Consider the following 27312-nt stretch of genomic DNA (forward strand, 5'->3'; position numbering starts at 1 on the left):
TCGGCTGGTTTTGGGTTGTCTTTGTTCTTCTTTTTCTAGTTCCTTAAGGTGTGAAGTTAAGTGGTTTACTTCGGCTTTCTCTTGTTTGTTCATATAGGCCTGAAGTGATATGAACTTTCCTCTTATTTCTGCTTTTGCTGCGTCCCAGAGATTCTGATATGTCGTATTTTCACTTTCATTTGTCTGTATATATCTTTTGATTTCTGCACTTATTTCTTCTTTGACCCATTCATTTTTTAGAAGTATGTTGTTTAGTTTCCACATTTTTGTGGGTTTTTCCCCCTCTTTTTTGCAGTTGAATTCTAGTTTCAAGGCTTTATGATCAGAAAATATGCTTGGTACAATTTCAATTTTTCTAAATTTGCTGATATTGTCTTTGTGGCCCAACATATGGTCAATTCTTGAGAATGTTCCATGTACACTAGAGAAAAATGTATACTCTGTCGCTTTGGGATGAAGTGTCCTGTAGATGTCTATCATATCCAGGTGTTCTAGTATTTCGTTTAAGGCCACTATATCTTTATTGATTCTCTGTTTGGATGACCGATCTAGAGCCGTCAGCGGTGTATTGAGGTCTCCAAGTATGATTGTATTTTTGTTAGTTTTTGTTTTAAGGTCAATAAGTAGCTGTCTTATATATTTTGGTGCTCCTTGGTTTGGTGCATATATATTAAGGATTGTTATGTCTTCTTGATTCAACTTCCCCTTAATCATTATGAAATGACCATTTTTGTCTCTGAGTACTTTTTCTGTCTTGTAGTCAGCATTATTAGATATGAGTATTGCTACACCTGCTTTTTTTTGGGTGTTGTTTGCTTGGAGTATTGTTTTCCAGCCTTTCACTTTGAATTTGTTTTTATCCTTGTTGCTTAGATGTGTTTCTTGTAGGCAGCATATAGTTGGATTTTCTTTTTTAATCCATTCTGCTACTCTGTGTCTTTTTATTGGTAAGTTTAATCCATTTACATTTAGTGTAATTATTGATACTTGTGGGTTCCCTACTGCCATTTTATAAATTGCTTTCTGTTAGTTTTGTATCTAGTTTGATTCTTCTCTTTTGTTTTTCTATCATTTGTTTTTGTTTGTTTGTGTTCCATACTTCTTTCCTCTGTTGCTACCTTTTTTAAGTCAAGTGTTTTTGTGGTGGTTTTTTTAAGGGTGGTTACCATTAAGTAATGAAAAGGGTACCTACCATATTCATTGTAGTACCCTATCTTATAAGTATTTCTGCACTTCATCGTCCTTTGCTACTGTTAATCTCCATCCTCTCCCCCCTTTTTTTCCTTTGTTGTCACAGTTTAAGTTTGGTTTTATTGTGTTCTTGGTGGAGCTGTTACTTGTGGTGTTGTTTTCTTTTGTTCTTTGAATCTGGTTGGAAAACCCCCCTTAGTATTTCCTGGAGTGGGGGCTTTCTGTTGATAAATTCTCTCATCTTTTCTGTATTTGTGAATGTTTTTATATCTCCTTCATACTTGAAGGATAGCTTTGATGGGTATAGTATTCTTGGCTGAAAGTTCCTCTCTTTCAGGGCTTTAAATATTGGGGTCCACTCTCTTCTAGCTTGTAGAGTTTCTGCTGAGAAATCTGATGATAATCTAATAGGCCTTCCTTTATATGTTGTACTCTTCTTTTCCCTGGCTGCCTTGAGAATTTTTTCTTTGTCATTGGTTTGTGTCATCTTTATTATGATGTGCCTTGGAGTGGGTTTGTTGGGGTTAAGAAAACTTGGTGTTCTGTTTGCTTCTTGAATTTGAGGCTTTAGTTCCTTCCACAGGCTTGGGAAGTTCTCGTCTATTATTTGTTTGAGTATATTCTCCATTCCATTTTCTTTCTCTTCTCCCTCTGATATACCTATTATTCTTATGTTATTCTTTCTGATGGAGTCAGACAATTCCTGTAGGGCTTTCTCATTTTTTATTATTTTTGAGTCTCTTTCTTCTTCTCTCTGTTGTGCCTCAAGTTGTTTGTCTTCTATTTCACTAATCCTATCTTCAATCTGGGCTGTTCTGTTAGCTAAGCTTGTTACCTCGTTTTTCAGCTCGTGAATTGAGTTTTTCATTTCTGTTTGATTTGTTTTTATAGTTTCAATTTCCTTGGTAATATATTCTTTGTGTTCATTGAGTTGTTTTCTGATCTCCCTATATTGCCTTTCTGTGTTTTCTTGTATATCTCTGAGTATTTTTAACATTTCTATTTTAAATCCTCTGTCATTTAGCTCCAAGGCTTCCAATATGTTAAGTCTTTTCTCCATAGATTTTTCCACATCTATTTGTGTTACCTCTCTTTCTTTTGTATCCATAATATTCGATTTCCTCTTTCTTATCGGCATCTGAGGGTAGTCTTATTGATAGCACGCAGGCGCACTCCCTGGCGTCGCTGTGGTAGCTTCCTCCACACCCTCGTCTCTCAGATTCAAGTGATAACAGTCCTTTTGCTTTCAGTTTGTGTGGAACTCCGGAATGCTCCGAGGATAAATTTTTCTGTTTCTAGTTGATAAATTTGTTGTGATTTAGGGGAGAGCTGTCGGACGCGCTTCTCACGGCGCCATTTCCGTGAGTTATATTTTTCATGCACTTTATATTTGTTTTTGTGTTGTATCTTATTTTTAAGGCATGTTTAAACGTTACCATAGCGACTGGAAAGTGTTTGGAGGCAGAGAGGATGTTACTCATGTTACGTTGTTGTTGGTGTGATGTTAAGAGGACGCTTCTAACAAAGTTGCATATGAGAACACAGTGGATTCATGTTTATTTTTATTGTCGTAGGTTCATGATTGGTAGCGAGCCTGAACCTATCATAGTACATACTGATGTCAGACATGAAACGTTGTCAGAATAACAAATTTAAATACAGCTTGAATAATGAGGACATGCTCGTTCCTCCTTTAACTTAGCCCAATAAATATAAGTTCAACAATTATATTTAAAAATACCACAGTTTTTACGCTGGTCGCATAATTTTATTTTGTGCATTTATCTGTCCCACCCTAAAGGCCGGTCCGTGAAAATATTTTCTGACATTAAACCGGTCCATGGCCCAAAAAAGGTTGGGGACCACTGGGTTAGAGCATTATCCCAGAATGCAAAGGTTGTGGGTTTGATTTCCAGTCAGGGCAAATACAGAAACAGGTTGATGTTTTTCTTTCTCTCTAAAATCAACAAATAAAATAAAAATAACCTCATAAGGATATTACAATAAAATACCGTTTGTCTTGAACATTGATATAAAGATCTTAAACAAAATATTAGTGAAATAAGTACAGCAATAAATAAAATGACAACAAATCACAGTCAGGTTGGGATTATTTCAGTGCTCTTCAAATTTTGGTTGTATTGACTTGAATCCTAGTGATACATTATTAGTGATATTTGTAAATTTTTTTTAAATTGTGCAAGTTTTGGATTGTAAAAACTGATATGAAATACAGGTTTTAGTTTTGTGTACTTCTTGGCTTGCTAACAGTTTAATTGCATGATTTGCTGTTCTCAACAAACTTTCTTCTTTGTGGGAATAAGTTTTCAATATAGTTTTTACTGAAGATTCATTAAAATGTAATTTGCCCTTAACTAAGTCTTGGTGTCTAGAGGCCTATTATATAGTTTCTATTTTGATATACTCAGTCCCTGACTTGCTTCAATTATTTTAATTTTTTTATTACATGATAATGTTTGTGTTGGCCATCTTCTTGGTTAATGGATTAGATCCAAATTTAGAAAATACCCTTTCTATAAGAAAGGTTTCAAAGAGGGGTGTTTTTCTTTTCTTTAAAAAGTTAAAGTTATTAATCATAGTGCTCCTAAGGGTGAGCCACTGAAATTAACTGGAAAGTAAAATCTTTCATTAAACTCAATTTCATAATTTAGTTCTTTTTCTTTTGGTATGTATGGGTTTTATAAGTCTGATTTTGTAATTTTTATATATATATATTTAAAGTATAATACAGAAACTTAAAAACATTATTATATACAAAGTTTTAAACAAGTGAAACATGAAAATTGAACACAGACTGGATAGTATATAATTTAATGTATTATTATTAACTTTATTGTTTATTGTAGTAATATTGTTATATCTAAAATTTTTTTTTCTGTTGAAGACAGACTGATTATTTACAGGAGAAATGATATGCAGTTTAAGATTTGAAACATTTCAGAAAAAACCAACAGGGAAGGATAAATACATGAAATAAGAGTATGCTGATAACTATTGAAGCTGGATGATTGGACTGTGGGATTCATACTATTTTCTCTATAGTGTTTGTTCTACAGTCCTCAGAATAAAATATTTTTTAAAACTGAAAACAAATTTAAATATACCTCTCATTAGAGATTTCAAAGTCCAGATGTTTGAAGTAAAATACTACAGTTTCTGTATAATCTTTATTTTAAAATATAATATATAAAATGTTTGGGGTTTTTTTGTATTTTTCTGAAGTTGGAAACAGGGAGACAGTCAGACTCCCGCATGCGTGCGACCGGGATCCACCTGGCACGCCCACCAGGGGGCAATGCTCTGCCCATCTGGGGCATCGCTCTGTTGCAACCAGAGCCATTCTAGTGCCTGAGGCAGAGGCCACAGAGCCATCCTCAGTGCCCGGGCCAACTTTGCTCCAGTGAAGCCTTGGCTGCGGGAAGGGAAGAGAGAGACAGAGAGGAAGGAGAGGGGGAGGGGTTGAGAAACAGATAGGCGCTTCTCCTGTGTGCTCTGGCTGGGAATTGAACCCGGGACTCTTGCACGCCAGGCCGACGCTCTACCACTGAGCCAACCAGCCAGGGCTAATATAGATATAAAATTTAATGTAGTCATTGTGTTTTTATAGGATGTTATGAGAATGAGTATTTTATATTTACTTCCTTGAAATAAAGTTTCTTCCTATTAGTGAATTGTGATACTCAGAAAAAAATGTAGTTTTCACAGTAATGTAGATTTTTAGTTTTTCAGAAATAAGCTTCATAAATCTGCTTATTTTATCATTAACTTTTTACCACCAGTCTTTGTTGAGATATACTTCATATACATACAGTTCACCCATTTAAAGTATACAGTTCAGCTCTTTTTAGTGTATTCACGTGTATGTACAACCATAACCACAGTTAATTATAGAACATTTTCATGGCCTCAGAAAGAAATGTCTTGGCAATGATTTTTTATATTTGACATTAAAAGCAAAGGCAACAAAAGCAAAAACAAACAACAGGGTTACATTAAACTAAAAAACTTCTGCACAGCAAAGGAAACTAATCAACAGAATGAAAAGGTTACCTACAAAATGGGAGAAAATATTTGTAAATCATGTATCTCCTTAGGGGTTAATATCCAAAAATATATAAAGAACTCTTATAACTTGATAGCAAAAAACAAACAATTTGATTAAAAAATAGGTAGAGAAACTGAATAGAGATTTTTTCAAAGAAGATATTCAAATAGCCACAGGTGCATGAAAAGGTGTTCAAATCACTAATCAAGGGGGAAATGCAAATCAAAACTACAATATCACCTCATACCTGTTAGAATGGCTGTTTTCAAAAAGACAAGAGATAAGCCCTGGCTGGGTTGCTAAGTTGGTTAAAGTGTCTTCCCAATATGCCAAAGCTGAGGATTCAATCCCCAGTCAGGGCACATACAGTTCAAGAATCAACCAGTGAATGAGTAAATAAGTAGAACAACAAATCTGTCTCTCTCCCTCTTTACCCCCTCTCTTCCACTTTCCTCTCTCTCAAAAAATCAATAACAATAATAATAACAAAATGACAAGAGATCATGAGTGTTAAGATATTTTTATTTATTTACGTTGATCTGTTCCTTTATGTGCCCTGACCGGGGATCAAACCAGCAACCTCTGTGCTTCTGACAATGCTCGAACTGAACTATCCAGCCAGGGCTCATTGTGGTTTTTATTTGCATTTTTCTAATGGCTAATAATGTTGAATTTCTTTGGTGTGCTTATTTGCCACACGTATATACTCTTCAGTGTAATGTTTGGTCATGTCTTTTTATCCATTTTCAACTTGGATAGTTTATAATAATATTGTCTATATATTCTAGACTGTAGTCCTTAGTGGGATATTTTCTATCAGTTGTTTGCTTTCTCATTCTCTTCACAGAACCTTCTGCAGATAAAAAATTGTCAATCTTGATGAGATCCATGAGGTCTCTATGGATCATGCTTTTGGTGTCAAATCTTAGGACTCAGTGTCTAGCCATAGATTCAAAAGATACTTCTTTTGTGTTTCCTAAAAGATTTTTGTGTCTTAACATGGGTTTCCTAGGATTTATTAGTTTCTTGAATCTGTAGTTTTATGTCTTTCAGTAAGTTTGGGAAGTTTACAGCCATTCTTTCTTCAAATACGTTTTTAGTCCTATATTCACCTCTCAGAGGGACTTTGGTGACACAATGTACCCCCTTTGTGCTTGGCCCACAGGTCCTTAAGACACTGTGCTTGGTCCCTGTGACCACTTTCCAGAAAATCTGAGGCACCAACTTTTACCACCTCCTTGGTACCTTCTGGTGGTGTAAACTCAGCTTCCTCTGGGCCCCACTGACACCAGGGAGGGGCAAAGTGAAGGGTGGACTGACTCACACCGTCTTGTTGCTGTGGTGGTGGTGGTGGGGTGGTGGAATCTTAGCTCCCTCCTGAACTCTAGTGACAGAAAGGGAAGTAGGATCCAAATGCCCAGTAAGTCTACCTCCCATCACTTAGTTCTGCCTTATCGATACTTGTGAGGACAGGAGCTCAGCTATCAACAGGGACCTGTGGACACTGGGGGAGGGGAAGGACAGAATATTGATTATTTTATGCTCTGTCTCTGCTGAATGGAGGTAGAGACTGTGCTTAGCATTGGACTCTGCTGACACTGGGGGTAGGGAGGATCCATGTCTACCAGTTCTGGCTCAACACTGCTCATTCAGTCATTGTTGCTTTGTGGGTGTGGGTGTTAGAACCCACTAGGTCGCACTGAGTCTGAGGGTGGAGGGGAGAGGAGTGTGGAGGGCTTCAGTTCCTGCTGCCTTGTTTAGTTTTGTTAATGCCCATTGTAGCAGGAGGCTAAGCTCACCATTTGACTTTGCTGAAACTCCTTTGGTGGGGAATTGGATGACCATGTTTTTCTGCTAGATGGGCAGTGGAAGTTCAGCTTCCCGCTTACCCCTATTCAAATTGAGGACAGTGAGTTTACATGGATGTTTGACTGGAATAGAGCGAATATTGCCGAAAGGATTTTCTCTCCTGTTAGGTCACCCAGGTTTTGCTGATGCCTATTTTGTCTATGTCTGTTGGTCCTTCTGGTTTGGAGGCTTTTGCAGTGTCCTTTTTGGAAGCAGGTGGGAGCTCAGAGAACTTCCTGTGTTGCTTTCCTGCCTCAGTCCCTAGGCAGCCCACCTACTTCGTTTTGTCTCGTGAAATCTTGCTGTATTTATTTTGTGTGTTCTGTCCAGGGTTCTTAGTTGTAAGAAGGAGGATGGGGGCTATGCCATCTTGGCCAGAACTGGTAGTCTTCCTATTGATTTTTGGAGAGTACGATTACTTATCGAAGTAATAATAGATTTATTTCAAAGGAACTGACTTGAAAAATGTTTAGGAGATAAAGTAGATTGATTGTATTTTCACTTATTAATTTAAAAATCAGCCTGACCAGGCAGTGGCACAGGGGATAGAGCGTCAGACTGGGATGCTGAGGACCCAGGTTCGAGACCCCGAGGTCGCCAGCTTGAGTGCGGGCTCATCTGGTTTGAGCTAAAGCTCACCAGCTTGGACCCAAGGTCGCTGGCTCCAGCAAGGGGTTACTCAGTCTGCTGAGGGCCCGTGGTCAAGGCACATATGAGAAAGCAATCAATGAACAACTAAGGTGTCACAGTGTGCAATGAAAAACTAATGATTGATGCTTCTCATCTCTCCGTTCCTGTCTGTTTGTCCCTGTCTATCTCTCACTCTGACTCTCTCTCTGTTTCTGTAAAAAAAAAAAAAAAAAAAAAATCAGGCAAGTTGTCATTTCTTTGCGTTTTTTGCAGGCCTGGTGTCTTCTTAGTCTGAAATTTTGTAATGTGATCTTGAATAAGCCACTTAATCTTTTTTTGCACCAGGTTCCACATTTTAAAATGGAGAAGAGTTGACCCAAATAAACATTGTGAACTTTTTTATTTTCTTATTTTAGAGAAGAGGAGGCAGAGACAGACTCCTGCATGCACCTGGATTGGGATCCACCCGGCAAGCCCACTAAGGGGTGATGCTCTGCGCATCCGGGGCCCTTGCTCCATTGCAACTGGAGCCATATTTTACTGCCTGAGGCGGAGGCCATGGAGCCATCCTCAGCGCCAGGGCCAGCTTGCTCTAATTGAGCCTTGGCTGCAGGAGGGGAGAAAAAAGAGAGAGATGTGAAGGGGAGGGGTAGAGAAGCAGAGGGACGCTTCTCCTGTGTGCCCTGACCAGGAATCAAACCCAGGACATCCACATACCAGACCAGTGCTCTACCATTGAGCCAACCGGCCAGGGCCCATTGTGGTCTCTTTAAATATTAAACTTTATGATTCTATGAACTAAATCAATCTCTTATTAAATCATGAAATCATAGAATGTAGTCTTAAAACTTACCACAGTACCTGGAATATAAATATATATTGTATGACTAATATTGGTTCCACCTAGCCAGCAGGTATTAACCATTTGAGTAGTAAGTTTTTTTCATGCTTGCTGACCCCCAGGAGTGAGGTTTTTTTTCAAAAAATGAAATTAGTTCCAGTTTTATTAACTTAAAATCATGTTTGATAACCAATTTATGAAAACAAGAAGAACATACATTTGCCTTTTTTAATGTTGCCTTACACATTTTTAAAATAAAAATTTTTGTATAGTTGTACTCTGGATGGTCAGGAGGCATGAGGATGTAAATGAATGTTCATATTACTCAAAGGGTTAAAATGAGATTTTAAAAAATAGCCTGTAAAATTTAAAAATTGTGGCTAGGTGTATACATCTATATTGCAGGTTGTGACATTTTGAAACATTTTACTGGAAGATTCATATTTATTTTAGTGTATTTTGTTCTGTGACTCTGGATATAGACCCTCTATTTCCTTGTATATGTAGTGAAATATTGGATATGATACTTCAGTTAACATTCTGTAATCTTATTATCATTGAAATATATTTTTTCCCCCAAGTCAAGGTATGTTGTTAGTAGTGGGATAGAGGAAAGAACTTGGACTTTAGAGCTAGGCCTGTGTTTGGCTTCTGGAAGGTGGAGAGACAGCTTTAACTTAACCATTGGGACATGGAGACCAGAACCAATTTGACTGGACTTGCATCTTGAAGAATTTACTAAGTATGTGACCTTGGGCAAATTACTGAACCTCTTTTTGTCTCAGTTTCCTTATTGATGCAATAGGGATGATAATCTTCATAGGGTGGTTGTGAAGATTAAAAGTGTTATTATAAGCCCTGGCCGGTTGGCTCAGTGGTAGAGCGTCAGCCTGGCATGCAGGAGTCCTGGGTTTGATTCCTAGCCAGGGCACACAGGAGAAGCACCCATCTGCTTCTCCACCCCTCCCCTCTCCTTTCTCTCTGTCTCTCTCTCTTCCCCTCCCGCAGCCAAGGCTCCATTGGAGCAAAAAGTTGGCCCGGGCACTGAGGATGGCTCCATGGCCTCTGCCTCAGGCGCTAAAATGGCTCTGATTGCGGCAGAGCAACGCCCCAGATGGGCAGAGCATCACCCCTGGTGGGTGTGCCAGGTGGATCCTGGTTGGGCGCATGCGGGAGTCTGTCTGACTGCCTCCCCATTTCCAACTTCAGAAAAATACCAAAAAAAAAAAAAAAAAAAAAAGGTGTTATATGCAAAGCCCTTAGAGTGCTAGCACATAGTATACACTACATACTGTGTAAATGTTTATTATTCTGACCATGTGGCCTTACATCAGTCTCAATCTAAATCTCAGTTTTGTTGTTTATAAAATAGGGATAATAAAAAAACTGTTTGTGGGGTAGGATTAACCCCTAACCTACCCCACAGTGTAGTTATAGGGATTAGAGAGTCTCTCTGTGTGTGTATACACACACAATACATTTTGCATAATAATTAGTGTCATGTTTGTATATTAGTTGTATAAAATGGGAATTAGATTGGAAATACTTATATTTTACAGGCTTTTGAAAATTTTGAACATCCCAATGAGTCTTTATTATTTTCTTCTCAATTGCACAGAACGGAAGGATGCTGAAGGATGGGAGACTGTTCAGAGAGGAAGACCTGTTCGTTCACGATCAACAGCTATGGTGCCAAAAGCTTCACCACAGGCATTAAGGTCAAAAGATGACAGTGATAAAGAAAATGTATGTTTTTTACCAGATGAAAGCATACAGAAAGGTGAATCTGTTGGAGATGGACCCTCTAATGCTGTAGAAGCTCGGCCCAAAGACTCGTTCCACTCTTGTGACCATCCTCTTGCTGAGAGAACTCAGGTAGTTCTGAAAATCCTTTCTCTGAATTTTTATAAGGAGTACCTGTATGAGCCTGACCTGTGGTGGCACAGTGGATAAAGCGTCGACCTGGAAATGCTGAGGTCGCCGGTTGGAAACCCTGGGCTTGCCTGGTCAAGGCACATATGGGAGTTGATGCTTCCTGCCCCTCCCCCCTTCTCTCTCTGTCTCTCTCTCCTCTCTCTCTCCCTCTCTGTCTCTCTCTCTCCCTTTCTCTCTCCTCTCTAAAATGAATAAATAAAATTAAAAAAAAAAAAGATGTCCCACCCAAAGGAGTACCTGTATGCTAGAATGTACACATTTCTCTTTCATTTTTAACTTTTTTTTTTTTTTTTTTTTTTTTTACAGGGATGGAGAGAGAGTCAGAGAGAAGGATAGATAGGGACAGACAGGAACGGAGAGAGATGAGAAGCATCAATCATCAGTTTTTCATTGGGACTCCTTAGTTTTTCATTGATTGCTTTCTCATATGTGCCTTGACCGCGGGCCTTCAGCAGACCGAGTAACCCCTTGCTTGAGCCAGCGACCTTGGGTCCAAGCTGATGAGCTTTTTTTTTTGCTCAAGCCAGATGAGCCTGCGCTCAAGCTGGCGACCTTGGGGTCTCGAACCTGGGTCCTTCTGCATCCCAGTCCGATGCTCTATCCATTGTGCCACTGCTTGGTCTGGCTCATTTTTAACTTTTTATTGTGAAAAATTGTAAATCTACAGAAGAGTTGCAAGAATAGGACAGTGAACCCTCCTATACCTTTTACCTAGATTCATAGATTAACATTTTGCCACTTTTTTTTTTTTTTTTTTGTATTTTGCTTAAGTTGGAAACAGGGAGGCAGTCAGACAGACTCCCGCATGCGCCCAAACGGAATCCACCCGGCACGCCCACCAGGGGGCGATGCTCCACCCATCTGGGGCATCGCTCTGCCTCAATCAGAGCCATTCTAGCGCCTGAGGCAGAGGCCACAGAGCCATCCTCAGGGCCCAGGCAAACTCTGCTCCAGTGGAGCCTCGGCTGTGGGAGGGGAAGAGAGAGACAGAGAGGAAGGAGAGGGGGAGGGGTGGAGAAGCAGATGGTCGCTTCTCCTGTGTGCCCTGGCGGGGAATCAAACCCGGGACTCCCGCACGCCAGGCCTATGCTTTACCACTTAGCCAACTGGCCAGGGCCCTGCCACATTTTTTTCAATTTATATTTGCATCTCACACAAATAGATTGTATGCTAAACAGGTGAGAGTAATGTTCATTCACTTCCAAAAGTGTCTGAAGAAAAAGGAAACTTTTAGACAACCACATTGTAACTACAAAATTGAGGGAATTTGACACATTTATTATTATTACATAACTTATAGTTAATACTCAAAATTTTTCAGTTGTTCCAATAATTTCTTCATAGAATTCCCTGCCCCCCCCCCCCCCCCCACTTAGGATCCATTCTAGAATCACACATTATATTTGGCTTTGTTTCTTTAATATTTTCACCAAGAACAATCTGTATTTTATGATAATATTTTAAAGAATACATGGCAGTTTTTCTGTAGAATATCTTTTACTTGGTTTGTTCATTATTCAATTTAGCTTTGCAGTTTGAAAAAATTTTTAAGAATTTTCAATTACAATTAACATACAGTATTATATTATTTTCAGGTATACAATATAGTGATTACGCTTTTATATACCTTGTGAAGGGACCCCAGTAAATCTAGTACCCATCTGACCCACACAGTTATTACAATATTACTGACTATATTCTCTATGCTGTACTTTATATCGCCTAGCTTATATATATAGTTTTGACAGAAATACAGTGATTATCCTTAGCATCATTTTTAGAGGTGTATATTATCAGTGTCCACGTTTGTCATTAACTTTGATTACTTGGTTAAAGTGGTGTCCTAGTTCATCTGCACTGTTACTAAAAATGGTGAGGAAAATAAGGATTATTTTCAGTTCTACTTTTACTTTCTGCAATTCAGATGGAGAGGAATCTGCGAATATGTAATGTAATTTTTTAAAAGGAATAGTTTCAGGATTTTGTTGGTCCATTTGAATTTTACTTATTTGATGAAGGAATGCATATTTAGATATTTGTTTGCATAAAGAGTCATGTTCAATGAGTATAATTTATGTAAATAACTAATGAAATATAAGAAGTGTTCTTTGATATGATATAGGGGCTAAGGAAAAATGTTGTGATATTTCTTAGTCTAAAATAACATCTGCTTTTAAAAATAATCTCCTTTTACCTGTAGGACATTTACTTTTATTGGAAATTATACTCAACTTCCATGTTTTCCTTCTTAATGATGATAATGGCTCTTAATACTACACTGTTCATGATGTTCCATGTAACTCGTTGATGTACATGTCTTATGCCCATGTGATATTGGAAGCTCCTTTTGGGTAGTATCTTATGTTGTGTTTTAATTTCCCACAATCTGGAGCAGAGTTCTAGATGCATAGGGAATAATCAGTTGATATTTGTTAGGTGTAACTTGAAGAAAGTTTCTAATGTTAGGTAAAATTGATGAATAAATTACTTTTTATGGCCCTGGCCAGTTTGCTTAGTGGTAGAGCATCAGCCCAGTGTGTGGATGTCCTGGGTTCAATTTCTGGCCAGGATACAGGAGAAGTGCCCATCTGCTTCTTCACCCCTCTCCCTCTCCCTCCTCTTTCTTTCTCTCTCTTTCTCCTCCCGTCCTGCAGCCATGGCTCATTAGAATGAGTTGGCCCTGGCGCTGAGGATGGCTTTATGGCCTCTGCCTCAGGAACTAAAAAATGGCTCTGGTTGTAATGGAGCTAGGGCCCCAGGTGGGCAGAGCATTGCCCTCTAGTAGGTGGATTCTGGTAAGGGTGCATGTGGGAGTCTATCTCTGCCTCCCCTCCTGTCACTAAATTAAAAAAAAAAATTTTGATATCACTTAAACATCTAGCATTTACGTTAATGTGTATTTTAACTATAAAATTTAACACTATAAAAATTTTGCTGGTTTTGGCCCTGGCCGGTTGGCTCAGCGGTAGAGTGTCGGCCTGGCTTGCGGGGGACCCGGGTTCGATTCCCGGCCAGGGCACATAGGAGAAGCGCCCATTTGCTTCTCCACCCCCCCCTTCCTCTCTGTCTCTCTCTTCCCCTCCCACAGCCAAGGCTCCATTGGAGCAAAGATGGCCCGGGCGCTGGGGATGGCTCCTTGGCCTCTGCCCCGGGCGCTAGAGTGGCTTTGGTCATGGCAGAGCGACGCCCCGGAGGGGCAGAGCATTGCCCCCTGGTGGGCAGAGCGTCGCCCCTGGTGGGCATACTGGGTGGATCTCGGTCAGGCGCATGCGGGAGTCTGTCTGACTATCTCTCCCTGTTTCCAGCTTCAGAAAAATACAAAAAAGAAAAAAGTTTGCTGGTTTTGTATAATGTATTAGCCGATATGATTTTGGAATTTCAGGAATAATTCATTCATAAAACTTTTGAGGAATTAAACTACTGTTTCAGTATAAAAGCTCACTGCTGATGGTGGTCAAGTTAATGATAATATTTGTTTTTTCCACTGTCATTCTAAAAAAATGGAATTAGCACATTTATATATTTTTTCAGCATTACGTTATAGTTGGGCTTTGATTTTATTACATAAATGATAATGATTTAAAAAAATTATTATTATTTTTTTTTTTTTATTTTTCGGTAGCTGGAAACGGGGAGGCAGACAGACTCCCGCATGTGCCCGACCAGGATCCACCTGGCATGCCCACCAGGGGGCGATGCTCTGCCCATCTGGGGCATCGCTCTGTTGCAACCAGGGCCATTCCAGCGCCTGAGGCAGAGGCCACGGAGCCATCCTCAGCGCCCGGGCCAACTTTGCTCCAATGGAGCCTTGGCTGCGGGAGGGGAAGAGAGAGAGACAGAGAGGAAGGAGAGGGGGAAGGGTGGAGAAGCAGATGGGTGCTTCTCCTGTGTGCCCTAGCTGGGAATCAAACCCGGGACTCCTGCACGCCAGGCCGACGCTCTATCACTGAGCCAACTGGCCAAGGCCTAAAAAAATTATTTTTAATTTATTGGGATGACATAGTTTGCCAAAGCATACAGGTTTCAAGTGTACAACTCAATATATATATAACACCATCTACACCCTGTTTTGTGCACCTGCCACCCAAAGCAAAGTCTCTTTCTGCCCCCCCCACCCCCGTTAGTCCCCCTTTGCCCTTCTCCCACCATCCCCCATCCCCTTTTTCTCTGGCTATTGCCACCCTGTTGTCTATTGATTTTTTAAACAGGGTTGACTATATTATAAATATCAGTAATGCTAATATAAATATTGCCAAGAAGATTATAAACCATGGTGACTGATGTATAGATAATGTTGATAGCAATATAAACAATGTGATAGAATTTAAATAATGCTTATGCTAAAATCAACACTTTGGGACACTTTAAGATTTGACCAATAGAATTTTTAAAGTAGTTTATAAGACTTGGCCAAGTTTAATATTTATATAAATAATTAATCAAACTCAGGGTTTTATGGCCATTGCAATATTTAGCTAGTGTTTATTTAAGTAGTGCTGTGAGTTTTACATTCAAAATTTTAGATTTTAATTCTATGTGAAGCTCATCATGCAGAGTCTAGTTGGAAAACACAGCAGCATTCTTCCTGACTCTGTTTAAAAGTGAGAATAAAGGCTTACTTCTAGTTACTAAACAAGATAGGTTTTTAAATAATGAATATGTATGTGGCTTAATCTAATGGTGTAGTTTAGATTGTTTTCACATTTCTGTTGGTTATGTGTTAAATATTCTTAAAGGGGGATTGGAGGATGCCGAGATCTAAAGACCCTGAATTGCATAATGAGACTGTGCTCAGATACTCTGTACTATTTTACAGTGTGTTTCTCTTCTAGATCTGAGAATTGGTTTTATGTACTAAGTTGGGTTATTTTTTTAAAAACATTAAAAAATTTTTCATTAATTTGAGTAGGGAAAAGAGAGAGTGAGAAGTAAGCACCAGTTTGTTGTTTTATTTAGTTGTTCACTCATCTATTGCTTCTTGTACGTGCCTTGAGCAGGGGTCGAACCCATGACCTCTAGCATGTTGGGTCAATGCTTTATCCACTGAGCAACCCGTCTAGGGGTTGGGCCTTCATAAAAGATATTTAGAGGTTGTGTTAATGTTATCTAAAGAGAGTGCACTTCATATTTTTGAGTAAAATGCCTTCAAAGTGTATATTTTGGTGAAAAGTACCTTATTTGTTAGTAGACAGTCTTCACATAAGACGTAAAATTAGTTTCAGTTATTTGAAAATAAGACAAAGTATTATATACTGTGACTAGATTTCTTTTGTGAGGCATATCTTAAACTAATCATCAGGAACAGGCTGCTAAAGTAAAATATAATTACAATATATGTTGCTTAATTTTTTAAAGCACTCAGACAGTGCCCTATACATAGTATGTGTACAGATAAAACTTGGGCTGCTTGTGTGATGGTTTCTTTTTTACCCTTGAAATATACAAAAAAGATGAGTGAGTTCTGCCAGTGGGTCAACTGCTGCTTCACAATTGATAGGTTAAGCAGAATCAACTTTTCTATTTAAAAAAAAAATTATTTTAGAATCAGCTTTCCTAGAGTAGAGTAGTTAGTATTTTTATTATCTCTGATTCATTCTGTAAATATATATTGTTAGTTCACAGCAAGTACATTGGATGATGTCAAAAACTCTGGCAGTAGCATCTTACAAGACAATTCTGTGCGAAATTCTGAAATACCTGCTGTTCGTGTGGATCCAGAGTGTGTTTTGATGACTCAGCAAGATGACACACTGCCTTTGCATACAAATGAAGACCGATTTTCAGCAGAGAAAGCAAGGATAGAAAGTGAAATGGACTCTTCAGATATTTCAAATGTGAGTGCTGCTAACTTGGTAAGAACAACTTATTCAAATTCTGAGTAAAGGTTAAAATGATAATTTATTATTGAGGCATAAACCCCAATGATAAGAAATTGTATTGTGTATTACTTTGCACTTTAAAAAGCATTTTTTATAAAGCATTTTATGTATTATTTTGTTTTAACATTTTATTATCAACCTTTGGAATATGGTTAAGATTCTTCTTGTTTTGTAGAGGAAGAAAATGAGGCTGTGAGAGTTAAATAACTTGCTCAAAATAATTTAATTTGTATGTGATTTGATCAAATGTATGTGTTTTTAAGATTTTATTTACTGATTTTACACAGAGTAGAGGACAGGAGAGTAAAGAGAAGTATTAATTCATAGTTACTTCACTTTAGCTGCTCATTGATTGCCTGTTGCATATGCATTGATGGGGCAAACCCAGAGTTTTCGGACTGGTGACCCCAGTGTTCCAGGTCAATGCTCTATTCACTGTGCTACCACAGGAAAGGCTGATCAAATTTTTTTGTGTGTGTATTTTTCTGAAGCTAGAAACGGGGAGAGACAGTCAGACAGACTCCCACATGCGCCCGACCAGGATTCACCCAGCACGCCCACCAGGGGGCGATGCTCTGCCCCTCTGGGGCGTCGCACTGCCGCGACCAGAGCCACTCTAGCACCTGGGGTAGAGGCCAAGGAGCCATCCCCAGCGCCCGGGCCATCTTTGCTCCAATGGAGCCTCGGCTGCGGGAGGGGAAGAGAGAGACAGAGAGGAAGGAGAGGGGGAGGGGTGGAGAAGCAGTTGGGCGCTTCTCCTGTGTGCCCTGGCCGGGAATCGAACCCAGGACTTCTGCACGCCAGGCCGACACTCTACCACTGAGCCAACCGGCCAGGGCCTGATCAAATATTTTTTAGTTTAGCATTAAGAATCTGAGCAAAGGCCTGACCTGTGGTGGCACAGTGGGATAAAGCGTCGACCTGGAACACCGAGGTCACAGGTTCGAAACCTTGGGCTTGCCTGGTCAAGGCACATATGAGAGTTGATGCTTCCTGCTCCTCCCCCTTCTCTCTCTCTCTGTCTCTCTCTCTCTCACTCCTCTCTCTCTAAAAAAAAAAAAAATCAATAAAAAAAAAAAGAATCTGAGCAAAGGCCCTGGTGTTTAGTTCAGTTAAAGCATCGTCTCGAAACACCATGGTTGCATGGTTCAATCCCTGGTCAGGGCACATATGGGAATCAACCAATGAATCCATGAATCAGTGAAACAACAAATGAATGCTTCTCTCTCTTTCCTTCTCCCTCTCCCTCTCCTTTTCTCCCTCTCCTTCTCTCCCTCTCCTTCTCTCCCTCTCCTTCTCTTCCCCTTTCTCCGCCCCTCCCCCACTTTCCTTCTCTTTCCCCTTTCCTGTCTCTCTAAAACCAATTAAGAAAAAGAAACTGATATAATAGCAAGTTTTCTATGCAAACATAACACTCTGGTAGATGGGAAATGATGCCACTGGATTTAGTGTTAAAAATGATCTTTACACAGCTGCTTGGAGTTGGTGTTTGAGATGAAATTTATATACCATCCCCATTGTAGAATCTTTAAAAATACATTGATTTATAATTAATATAGGTTTATGTTTTTGGATGACTACTTTTATCTACTCATATCCTAAAATTTTCCATTTTAGTATTAAGATACTTGACCTGAGGATACTCCAGAATAGAATAGGTCATACTAGCTTTGTTTAAAAAAGTAACTTCCAGCCCTGGCCGGTTGGCTCAGCGGTAGAGCGTCGGCCTGGCGTGCGGGGGACCTGGGTTCGATTCCCGGCCAGGGCACATAGGAGAAGCGCCCATTTGCTTCTCCAACCCCCCCTTCCTCTCTGTCTCTCTCTTCCCCTCCCGCAGCGAGGCTCCATTGGAGCAAAGATGGCCTGGGCGCTGGGGATGGCTCCTTGGCCTCTGCCCCAGGTGCTAGAGTGGCTCTGGTTGCGGCAGAGCGACGCCCCCTGGTGGGCGTGCCAGATGGATCCCGGTCGGGCGCATGCGGGAGTCTGTCTGACTGTCTCTCCCCGTTTCCAGCTTCAGAAAAATACAAAAAAAAAAAAAGTAACTTCCAAAAAAACCTATTTGGCACATGTATAAAGGTATTGAGAAAAATTATTCAAATTTTCTTTTGTAAATGGCCACCATATACTTTAATTTCTTTCAAACCTTAGTGTCTTATCATGCTGAAAGATGCTGTCAGCAGATGGTAACAGGCCAAATTACATTTCTGATAGACAATAACATCAGCCTGACCTTGGTGACGCAGTGGATAAAGCGGCAACCTGGAATGCTGAGGTCACTGGTTTGAAACCCTGGGCTTGCCTGGTCAAGGCATATACTAGAAGCAGCTGCTACAAGTTGATGCTTCCTCTTCCTCCTGTCCTTACTCCCTCCCTCCCTCCTTCCCTCCTTCCTTCCCTCCCTCCCTTCCTTCCTTCTTTCCCTCTCTCCTTTCTATAAAAAAATCAATACATAAAATCTTTAAATTAAAAAAATAACATTAGCTATAGATGTAATGATAATAGCTGTTTAAGGGAGAAATAAGGTTTATAATAGTAATAAGAAAAACAAATATTTAGATTCCTGTAATAAGGAATAAAGAATTATTTTTTTAACATGGGTCTTTTAGTGTGAATGTTTTTAAAGGTTTAACATCATTATGGTCACATAAGTAGAAAGTTTATAGTATGGTGTAGAAATTAGTTATATTTATATTTTTTCTTTTTATAGGTAGATATAATAAATTATTATTTTGCAAATTGATTCTGTGAGAATTAAATTTTCAAAGAGGAAAAAATGTCATAGTTAAATAAGCATAAAATAATTAGTTAAGAATTCTTCTGCCTGACCAGGCAGTGGTGCATTGGATAGAGTGTTGGACTGGGACACAGAGGATCCAGGTTTGAAACCTTGAGATTGCTGGCTTTAGCATGGGCTCATCTGGCTTGAGTGTAGGCTCACCAGCCTGAGCGTGAATCATAGACATGACCCCATCGTCTCTGGCTTGAGCCCAGAGGTCTCTGGCTTGAGCTCAAAGGTCACTGGCTTGAAGTCCAGGGTCACTGGCTTAAGCCCAAGGTCACTGGCTTGAGCAAGGGGTCACTCACTCTGCTGTAGCCCCCCAGTCAAGGCACATACGAGAAAGCAATCATTGTACAACTAAGGAGCCGCAACAAAGAATTGATGCTTCTCAGCTCTCTCCCTTCCTGTCTGTCTGTCCGTATCTGCCCTTCTTTCTGTCTCTTTTGGTCTCTGTCACAAAAAAAATTTTTCTTTGTATTGTTATTTTGATCACATGTGTAAGTAAGCTTATGGTAGAGTATTAAAAACACTTGTTAGTTTTAATGTTTGTATGGCACATTAACAACAGTCAGTTTCTGTACAATTCTGGGGTTTATAGAGAAAAAGGTTATGATGTAAAGAAATAGACCCTCATCTAAACTCTGTCTCCCCATTTGATTCCCCAGGGAGAGTCTTGTGTTTTGTGGGGCGAGATCAGCTGGAAGGAGGGGGGAAGCTTTCTAAATTACCAGTGCCTGGGTCCCACTCTGGACTGATTCAGTTAGGAGCTGGGGCTCAAGCATATGCATTTTTAAATACCTTTATTGAGGTGTAATTGATTTTCAGTAAACTGCACATAGCTGAACTATATGTATTGATATGTATTGATACATCATGACTACAGTCAAGATAATGAACATACTAGTTGCCTCTAAAAGTTTTCACATTCCCCTTTGTAAAACCCCCTTTCTGCCATTCCTTGTATCCCCTTCCCAGGTCATCATTTTTCTGCTGTCACTATATATTAATTGGCATTTTCAGAACTTTATGTAAGTGGAATTGTGTGACTTCTTTCACTCGGCATAATTATTTTGCATTTCCTTGTATATTCATTCTTTTTATTGTCTTTAGGCCCATTCTGTTGTTTGAATGTAACACAGTATGTTCATCTATTCAGTTTGATGACATGTTTGAGTTTTTCCTAGGTTTTCTGTTATGAATAAAGGCACCATGAATATTTATCTTTTTTTTGAGTGGCAGGGAGGCAGGATACAGACTCTTTCATGTGCCCTAACCGGGATCCACCCGGTAAGCCCCCTACAGGGCGATGCTATGCCCATCTGGGGCTGCTGCTCCATTGCTTGGCAACTGACTTATTTTAGTGCCTGAGGCAAGGCTATGGTGCCATCTTCAGTGCCTGGGGCCTACTTGCTCAAACCATTCCAGCCATAGCTGTGGGAGGAGAAGAGAGAGAGAGAGAGAGAGAGAGAGGGAGAGAGAGAAGGGGGAGGGGAGTGGTGGAAAAGCAGATGGTTGTTTCCCCTGTGTGCCCTGAGTGGGAATTGAACCCGGGGCATCCACATGCCAGGCTGATGCTCTACTGCTGAGCCAGCTGTCCAGGGCCTTATTTGTCTTTGTTTTGAACATATGTTTTTATTTTCATATGAAAACAACTAGGTCAGTTTTTGTTGATAATATTGTCCAAGTCTCTTATATTATGCCCATTTCTGGTAATTGTTCTGTCAGTAGAGAGAGGGGTATGAAAATCTCTGAATGCAACTGTGAAATTATATTTGTATACATATTTTGCTACCATAGGGATTTATTAATGATTCTGATATATATTATTTGTAATACTTGTAATGTGTATGTTCAAGTTAGGTGTCATCGGGACCATTACAGCATACATTTTTTCTATGTTCCCTTTATAGGTATACTGTTTTTCTTTTCTTTTTAAGATATTTAATCTCTAACTTTTGAATTTTTGCATGCAAATGAAATTCACGCTGTCATTAATAATAATACCTGTTATTTATATAACTTCACAGTTCATACACAGCAATCTGGTAAAGAAGGTAAGTCATGAATTATTGTACCATTTTATGGAATGCAAAATAGACTCTTGGTTTTAAGACCTTTCCAAGTCACACAGCGAGTGGTTGAGCCTGTACTAGACCCCAGGTTTCTCAATTCTAGAACAAAGCTATTTTTTGTATACTGTTGAGTGTGTGAGAAGAATGTAAGGAATGACATAATTACTTGACTTTCCAGTCAAGTGATGATTCTTTATTGTTTGTTTTTAACTATAGTCTATGGCGGAAGTTCTTGCTAAAAAGGAAGAGCTAGCAGATCGTCTAGAAAAGGCCAATGAAGAAGCCATCGCAAGTGCTATTGCTGAAGAGGAACAGTTAACTAGAGAAATTGAAGCTGAAGAAAACAATGATATTAATATTGAAACTGACAACGACAGTGATTTTTCTGTGAGTCTTTAGAATTTTTAACTTCATTGTTTAAAAAAGTATATTCAGAAATAAAATTCTTAGGGCCAGAAGGACCTAGAATTTATCTAGTCCTATTTAAAATTACTGTAAGAAATTATCTTCAAGCTTGACCTGTGGTGGCACAGTGGATAAAGCATCTCCTGGAAGGCTGAGGTCACAGGTTCGAAGTCCTAGGCTTGCCCGGTCAAGGCATGTACAAGAAGCAACTACTGGCCCTGGCAGGTTGGCTCAGTGGTAGAGCATCAGCCTGGCGTGCAGGAGTCCCAGGTTCGATTCCCGGCCAGGGAAAACAGAAGAAGCACCCATCTGCTTCTCCACCTCCCCCTTCTCCTTCCTCTCTCTCTCTTCCCCTCCCGCAGCCAAGGCTCCATTGGAGCAAAGTTGGCCCGGGCGCTGAGGATGGCTCTGTGGCCTCTGCCTCAAGTGCTAGAATGGCTCTGGTTGCAACAGAGCAACGCACCAGATGGACAGAGTATCACCCCCTGGTGGGCATGCCGGGTGGATCCCGGTTGGGCGCATGCGGGAGTCTGACTGACTGCCTCCCCGTTTCCAACTTCAGAAAAATACAAAAAAAAAAAAAAAAAAAAGAAGCAACTACTGTAGGTTGATGCTTCCTGCTTCCTCCCTTTCCCCCCATCTCTATAAAGCCAATCAATAAAATCTTTTAAAAAATTATCTTTAGTAATGATATTATCATTCTGTGTGAAAAAGACATAAACAGTAAACAATAGCAGATTGTATTTTAGCGCTTTACCATTACTAAGAGTTTTTTTAATTTATTTTTTATTTTTTCTGAAGCTGGAAATGGGGAGGCAGTCAGACTCCCGCATGCGCCCCACCAGGATCCACCTGGCACGCCGATGGGGCGACACTCTGCCCATCGCTCTGTCACAACCAGAGCCATTCTAGCGCCTGAGGCAGAGGCCACGGAGCCATCCCCAGCACCCGGGCCATCTTTGCTCCAATGGAGCCTCGGCTGCGGGAGGGGAAGAGAGAGACAGAGAGGAAGGAGAGGGGGAGGGGTGAAGAAGCAGATGGGCGCTTCTCCTGTGTGCCCTGGCTGGGAATCGAACCCGGGACCCCTTGCACGCCAGGCCGACGCTCTACCACCGAGCCAAACGGCCAGGGCCACTAAGAGTTTTTAATATGGATGAAATTGCAAATCGAGAAATTGAATATCAGAAAGTAAGAACTGAACATTGCTCAGATTTTAATTGTAGAGACTGAAGAGAATCTAAGGTATTTTACTGTTTCTCTTCTAATAAAAAGCCAGTGATACTCTACCTTGCTGTTGCTAAATTCACAAGATATGTATGTTGGTGAAAGGAGATTCTTAATGAATGAAAGTAACTGTAAATGTTTCAAATATTTTTCTGTTAAATCTTAATACCTAGCTCTTAATATCTTGAGCTCTTCTGATGTATGCTTTGAATATGTCAGAATTTATATAGTACTAGTATATTATTGTAGTATAGTAGAGTATATTAGAGTATATTATAATAGTATAAGTTAATATGTATATTTAACTTATTTGATTTGTCTCTGCTATTAAATGACAAGTAAATTTTATGTTTAGATTATAGTGTTTTTAACTTGGTGAATGTTGTGACCACAAAAGGAATGTGGCTTTATTCTAGTTTTGAACTATTTGTTCAATGAAATATATTAGCAACAAGTAGAAAAATTTCACATGTAGTTTACTTTTTAAGGTTATGCTTAAATGTTTGTTTTTGAATTTTCCTTACTACATTTTAGGCCAGCATGGGCAGTGGAAGTGTATTTTTCTGTGGTATGTCTATGGACTGGAACGATGTCCTTGCAGATTATGAAGGTATTTTGTGTGTGTGTGTGTGTGTGTGTGTGTGTCTGTGTGTTGCATGTGTAGATAGAGGGGTATAAAATAGATGGTCTTATTCCACAAATTTCTGTGTAAAATAAATAATTTGGAGTGGGAATACTGATGCATTTTAAAAGTCTGTTCTCAGTTGTTAGTTTTAAAGTACTATGTGGTTAAGCAGTAACAGTGATTTTCTTTTTAATGAACAGCTCGTGAATCTTGGCGCCAGAATACATCCTGGGGGGATATTGTAGAGGAGGAACCTGCTAGGCCTCCAGGACATGGAATTCACATGCATGAAAAACTCTCTTCCCCATCTCGTAAAAGGTCTGGCTTCTGAAAATTTTTGTGAATTATTTCACAGGAGGGAAACTAGTCACTCTTGACTATAAAATGTGCTGCATAACATTTTAAGGCACATTCCGCAGGGCAGATTGGATCTATTGAAAAGTGGCAATGTTTTCCTGAAATGTTAGACCAAAACTATTTTGTGTACTTTTTATATACTTTTTAGAACTTTGAAGAAGAAAATTTTTTTTATTTTATGTAAACCTTCATGTCTTCTGTTCTTTTGCTTGTGTTAATAGAACAATTGCAGAATCTAAGAAGAAACTCGAAGAAAAACAAATGAAAGCGCAGCAGCTAAGGGAAAAGTTACGTGAAGAAAAAACATTAAAGCTTCAGAAATTGTTAGAAAGGGTGAGTTTTTAATATTCGGTAACATGTGATAGCCTTAAATCAATGAGTTTATTTTCAAATTGAATTTTTCTTCTCTTCTGAGAGAAGCTAAAACTTAAAAACAATGAAATTATTTTAGGAAACAAAAGCATTTATGTCTGTTGAATTACAGAAGGTTACCTGTAAAAAAGAATTTGTCATTTCAAAATTAGCTAGTAAGTTGTTGTTTTGCATTGTTGGTGTAGATTAGTGGTCGGCAAACTCATTAGTCAACAGAGCCAAATATCAACAGTACAACGATTGAAATTTCTTTTGAGAGCCAAATTTTTTAAACTTAAACTATATAGGTAGGTATATTCCTTATCGAGGTAGTGCCTGCACGTGGTATTTTGTGGAAGAGACACACTCAAGGGGCCAAAGAGCCGCATGTGGCTCACGAGCTGCAGTTTGCTGACCAGGGGTGTAGATTATTGAAGTTGAACTTTGTCTTTTGCCATTTTCATTGCTGAGTTTCCTTGGGGAATCTTTTTTTTTTTTATTATTTAGTGAGTGGAAGGGAGGCAGAGACAGATCCCACATGTGCCCAGCCGGGATCCACCGGGCAAGCCCATTAGGGGGTGATGCTCTGCCCATTTGGGGCATTGCTCCGTTGCTCAGCAACTGAGCTCTTCTTAGAGCCTGAGGCAGAGGCCATGGAACCATCCTCAGCACCCAGGGCCAACTTACTCCAGTTGAGCCATGGCTGCAGGAGAGGAAGAATGAGAGAGAGAAAGAGAGAGGCGAGAGGGGGAGGGGTGGAGAAGCAGATTGGCGCTTCTGTGTGCCCTGACCAGGAATTGAACCCAGGATATCCACAGGTTGGGCTGATGCTGTACCACTGAGCCAACTGGCCAGAGCCTGCTGTGGACCAGTGCGGCTTCTAATAATGGTGTGGAATTAAGGAAACATACTCATCAAGAAAAAATGGGACTGGGAAGACTCTTCAAATGCTGATGGCAATATCCCAGTGCCCCATAGCCCCAATTTGCTTTATTATATAGCCATATGCAAATCAAGAAAGCCCTTGATACAAAGTTACACGTCCGAGGCTAAAACAGGAACTCTCCCAAGGCATAAACAGGAATCCCCCAACCATGCAATAAGTGAAATCAACCAACATCTGAACAAACTAAGAGGAAGGGCATGTAAATTGCTTCCAGCAACTTAAGGAAGCAAGTGAAGTAGGTGCAAATACTCAGCTTCATAGCCAATATGGAGGTGAAGGGGGAGAACTTTGCCTTTTGCTAAACCTTGAATCTACAGTGGCTTTTTGCCATTTATGGTCCACAACAAGAGCCTTCTTTGGGAGTCTTATGCAAAGTGTAAAATGACTTAGTAGGAAAGTTTTGAGCCTCATATTATCAGGTTTGAATAAGTGTGGCAGTAATGAGATTTATAGAAGAGATTCTTAGGGTATTTAGAACAGTGTTACTTCTGAGCAGTATGGTGTAGTAGAAAGAACGTGGGCCCTGGAGATGGCCAAGCAGGCCAAATACTAACTTGCTTTGGGCAAGTTACTTAACAACAAACTGCTTTTAAGTTTCTTCATCTGTAAAATGGCAATTATAATTATTAACCTGTTGCGATGATTAAATGTAGCAAGTGTGTAAAATAGTAGCATACTTCTAGGATGGCTGTTGGCTGTTGCTCAGTCTATGGTCATTTTTATTGTCACCTACATATGCCAGATGTAGGTGAGTACTATATTATTTATGTATTCTATGTAACAAATGACCTCAAAACTTGGCAGCTTACAGCAACACGCATTTATTAGTGCACAGATTCTGTGGGCAAGGAAACCAGGTGTGCTTCACCCAGTGACTTTTGTCCAGAGTCTCTCAGGAGGTGTAGCCGAGCTGTTGCCTGAGGCAGCAGTCATTGGTGTTTATGGATCCACTTTGAGATTCGCTTGTGGTTATTGCAGACCTTGGGTCCTCTTATCAGTTGGCTGTAGATCTCAGTTCCTTGCTGTGTGGGCCTTTCTTTTTTTTTCTTTCCTTTTTTTTTTTTTCGGTGAGAGAAGGGGAGGAAGAGACACACTCCCGCATGTTCCCTGGCTGTGCTCCACCCAGCAAGCCCACTAGGCAATGCTCTGCCCATCTGGGGTGTTGCTCCCTGGCTCAGCTACTGAGCTCTTCTCGGTGCCTGAGGCAGAGCCCATGGAGCCATCCTCAGTGCCCAGGGCCAACTTGCTCCAATCAAGCCATGGCTGCAAGAGGGGAAGAGAGAGAGAGAGAGAGAGAGAGAGAGAGAGAGAGACAGGGGGAGAGAGAGAGAGAGAGAGAGAGAGAAGTGAGAGAGAAGTGAGAGGGGGAGGGGTGGAGAAGCAGATGGGCGCTTCTCCTGTGTGCCCTGACCAGGAATCAAACCTGGGACATCCACATGCCAGGCCAATACTCTACCACTTAGCCAACTGGTCAGGGCCAGCATGTGGGTCTTTCATCATGAAATAGCTACTGGCTTCCTCCTTGGAAAGTATCTGAGAGGGAGAGAAAGAAAGAGCAAGTGAGCCACTAGAATGGAAGCAGCACTTTTATAACCTAACCTCAGAAGCCATGTACCATCACACGGGCTGTGTTCTGCTGGTCTCATTACTGATACAGTGTGGGAGGGAATTACACAGGTGGCTGGAGCCATTGGAAATTGTCTTGGAGTTTGTGTACTACAGGTAGCTAACCCAGTATGACAAAAGATATATGACCGTTACAGTGTAGGTGACCTATGTTACCTTTTGTTGCTAGGAAGGAGTGCTAATATGCATAGGTTAAATATATTATTTGTTTTACTTATAACATGTATTTTAAATTTGAGAGAGACAATTGGACCAAATAATTTGAATATTTATAAACACGAGGTAACATAAGGAAGGGTTTTTTTAGTCCAGTAGAAAAGTTGACTGGGAAAGGAAGAAAATCTGATATTTCTCTTTACCTGAGTCTCAAGAATTTGCCATTAAAGTAAATAAATATGAAAAACAGTTCTCGTCTTGTGGGGTTCTAAAAATTTAATTTATTATTTAATTTCAGCTTTAAAGAAATGCTCTAACACAACCAAAATATCCCCTCATATTGTGTTTTTAATACAAATATTACATAGTTTATTTTCTCAT

General features: G+C 39.9%; 1 protein-coding gene across 6 annotated transcripts in view; it reads left to right on the plus strand.

Annotated features, from left to right (window-relative positions):
• SCAPER (S-phase cyclin A associated protein in the ER) overlaps window positions 1-27312 on the plus strand; it is a 312812-nt gene that overhangs the window by 62445 nt on the left and 223055 nt on the right. For 4 of the 6 annotated variants that reach the window (XM_066239323.1, XM_066239324.1, XM_066239326.1 and 1 more), the window contains 6 exons: window positions 10195-10451; window positions 16127-16363; window positions 21458-21628; window positions 23405-23480; window positions 23696-23813; window positions 24074-24185. In XM_066239323.1, the coding sequence (XP_066095420.1) occupies window positions 10195-10451; window positions 16127-16363; window positions 21458-21628; window positions 23405-23480; window positions 23696-23813; window positions 24074-24185 (971 nt within the window). Of the gene's footprint in view, window positions 1-9213; window positions 9319-10194; window positions 10452-16126; window positions 16364-21457; window positions 21629-23404; window positions 23481-23695; window positions 23814-24073; window positions 24186-27312 lie in introns of those variants that run through there. The other 2 variants (XM_066239327.1, XM_066239325.1) reach the window with 2 other exon arrangements.

Source organism: Saccopteryx bilineata, chromosome 7, assembly GCF_036850765.1.
Source record: "Saccopteryx bilineata isolate mSacBil1 chromosome 7, mSacBil1_pri_phased_curated, whole genome shotgun sequence".
In the NCBI taxonomy this organism is placed as follows: Eukaryota; Metazoa; Chordata; class Mammalia; order Chiroptera; family Emballonuridae; genus Saccopteryx; species Saccopteryx bilineata.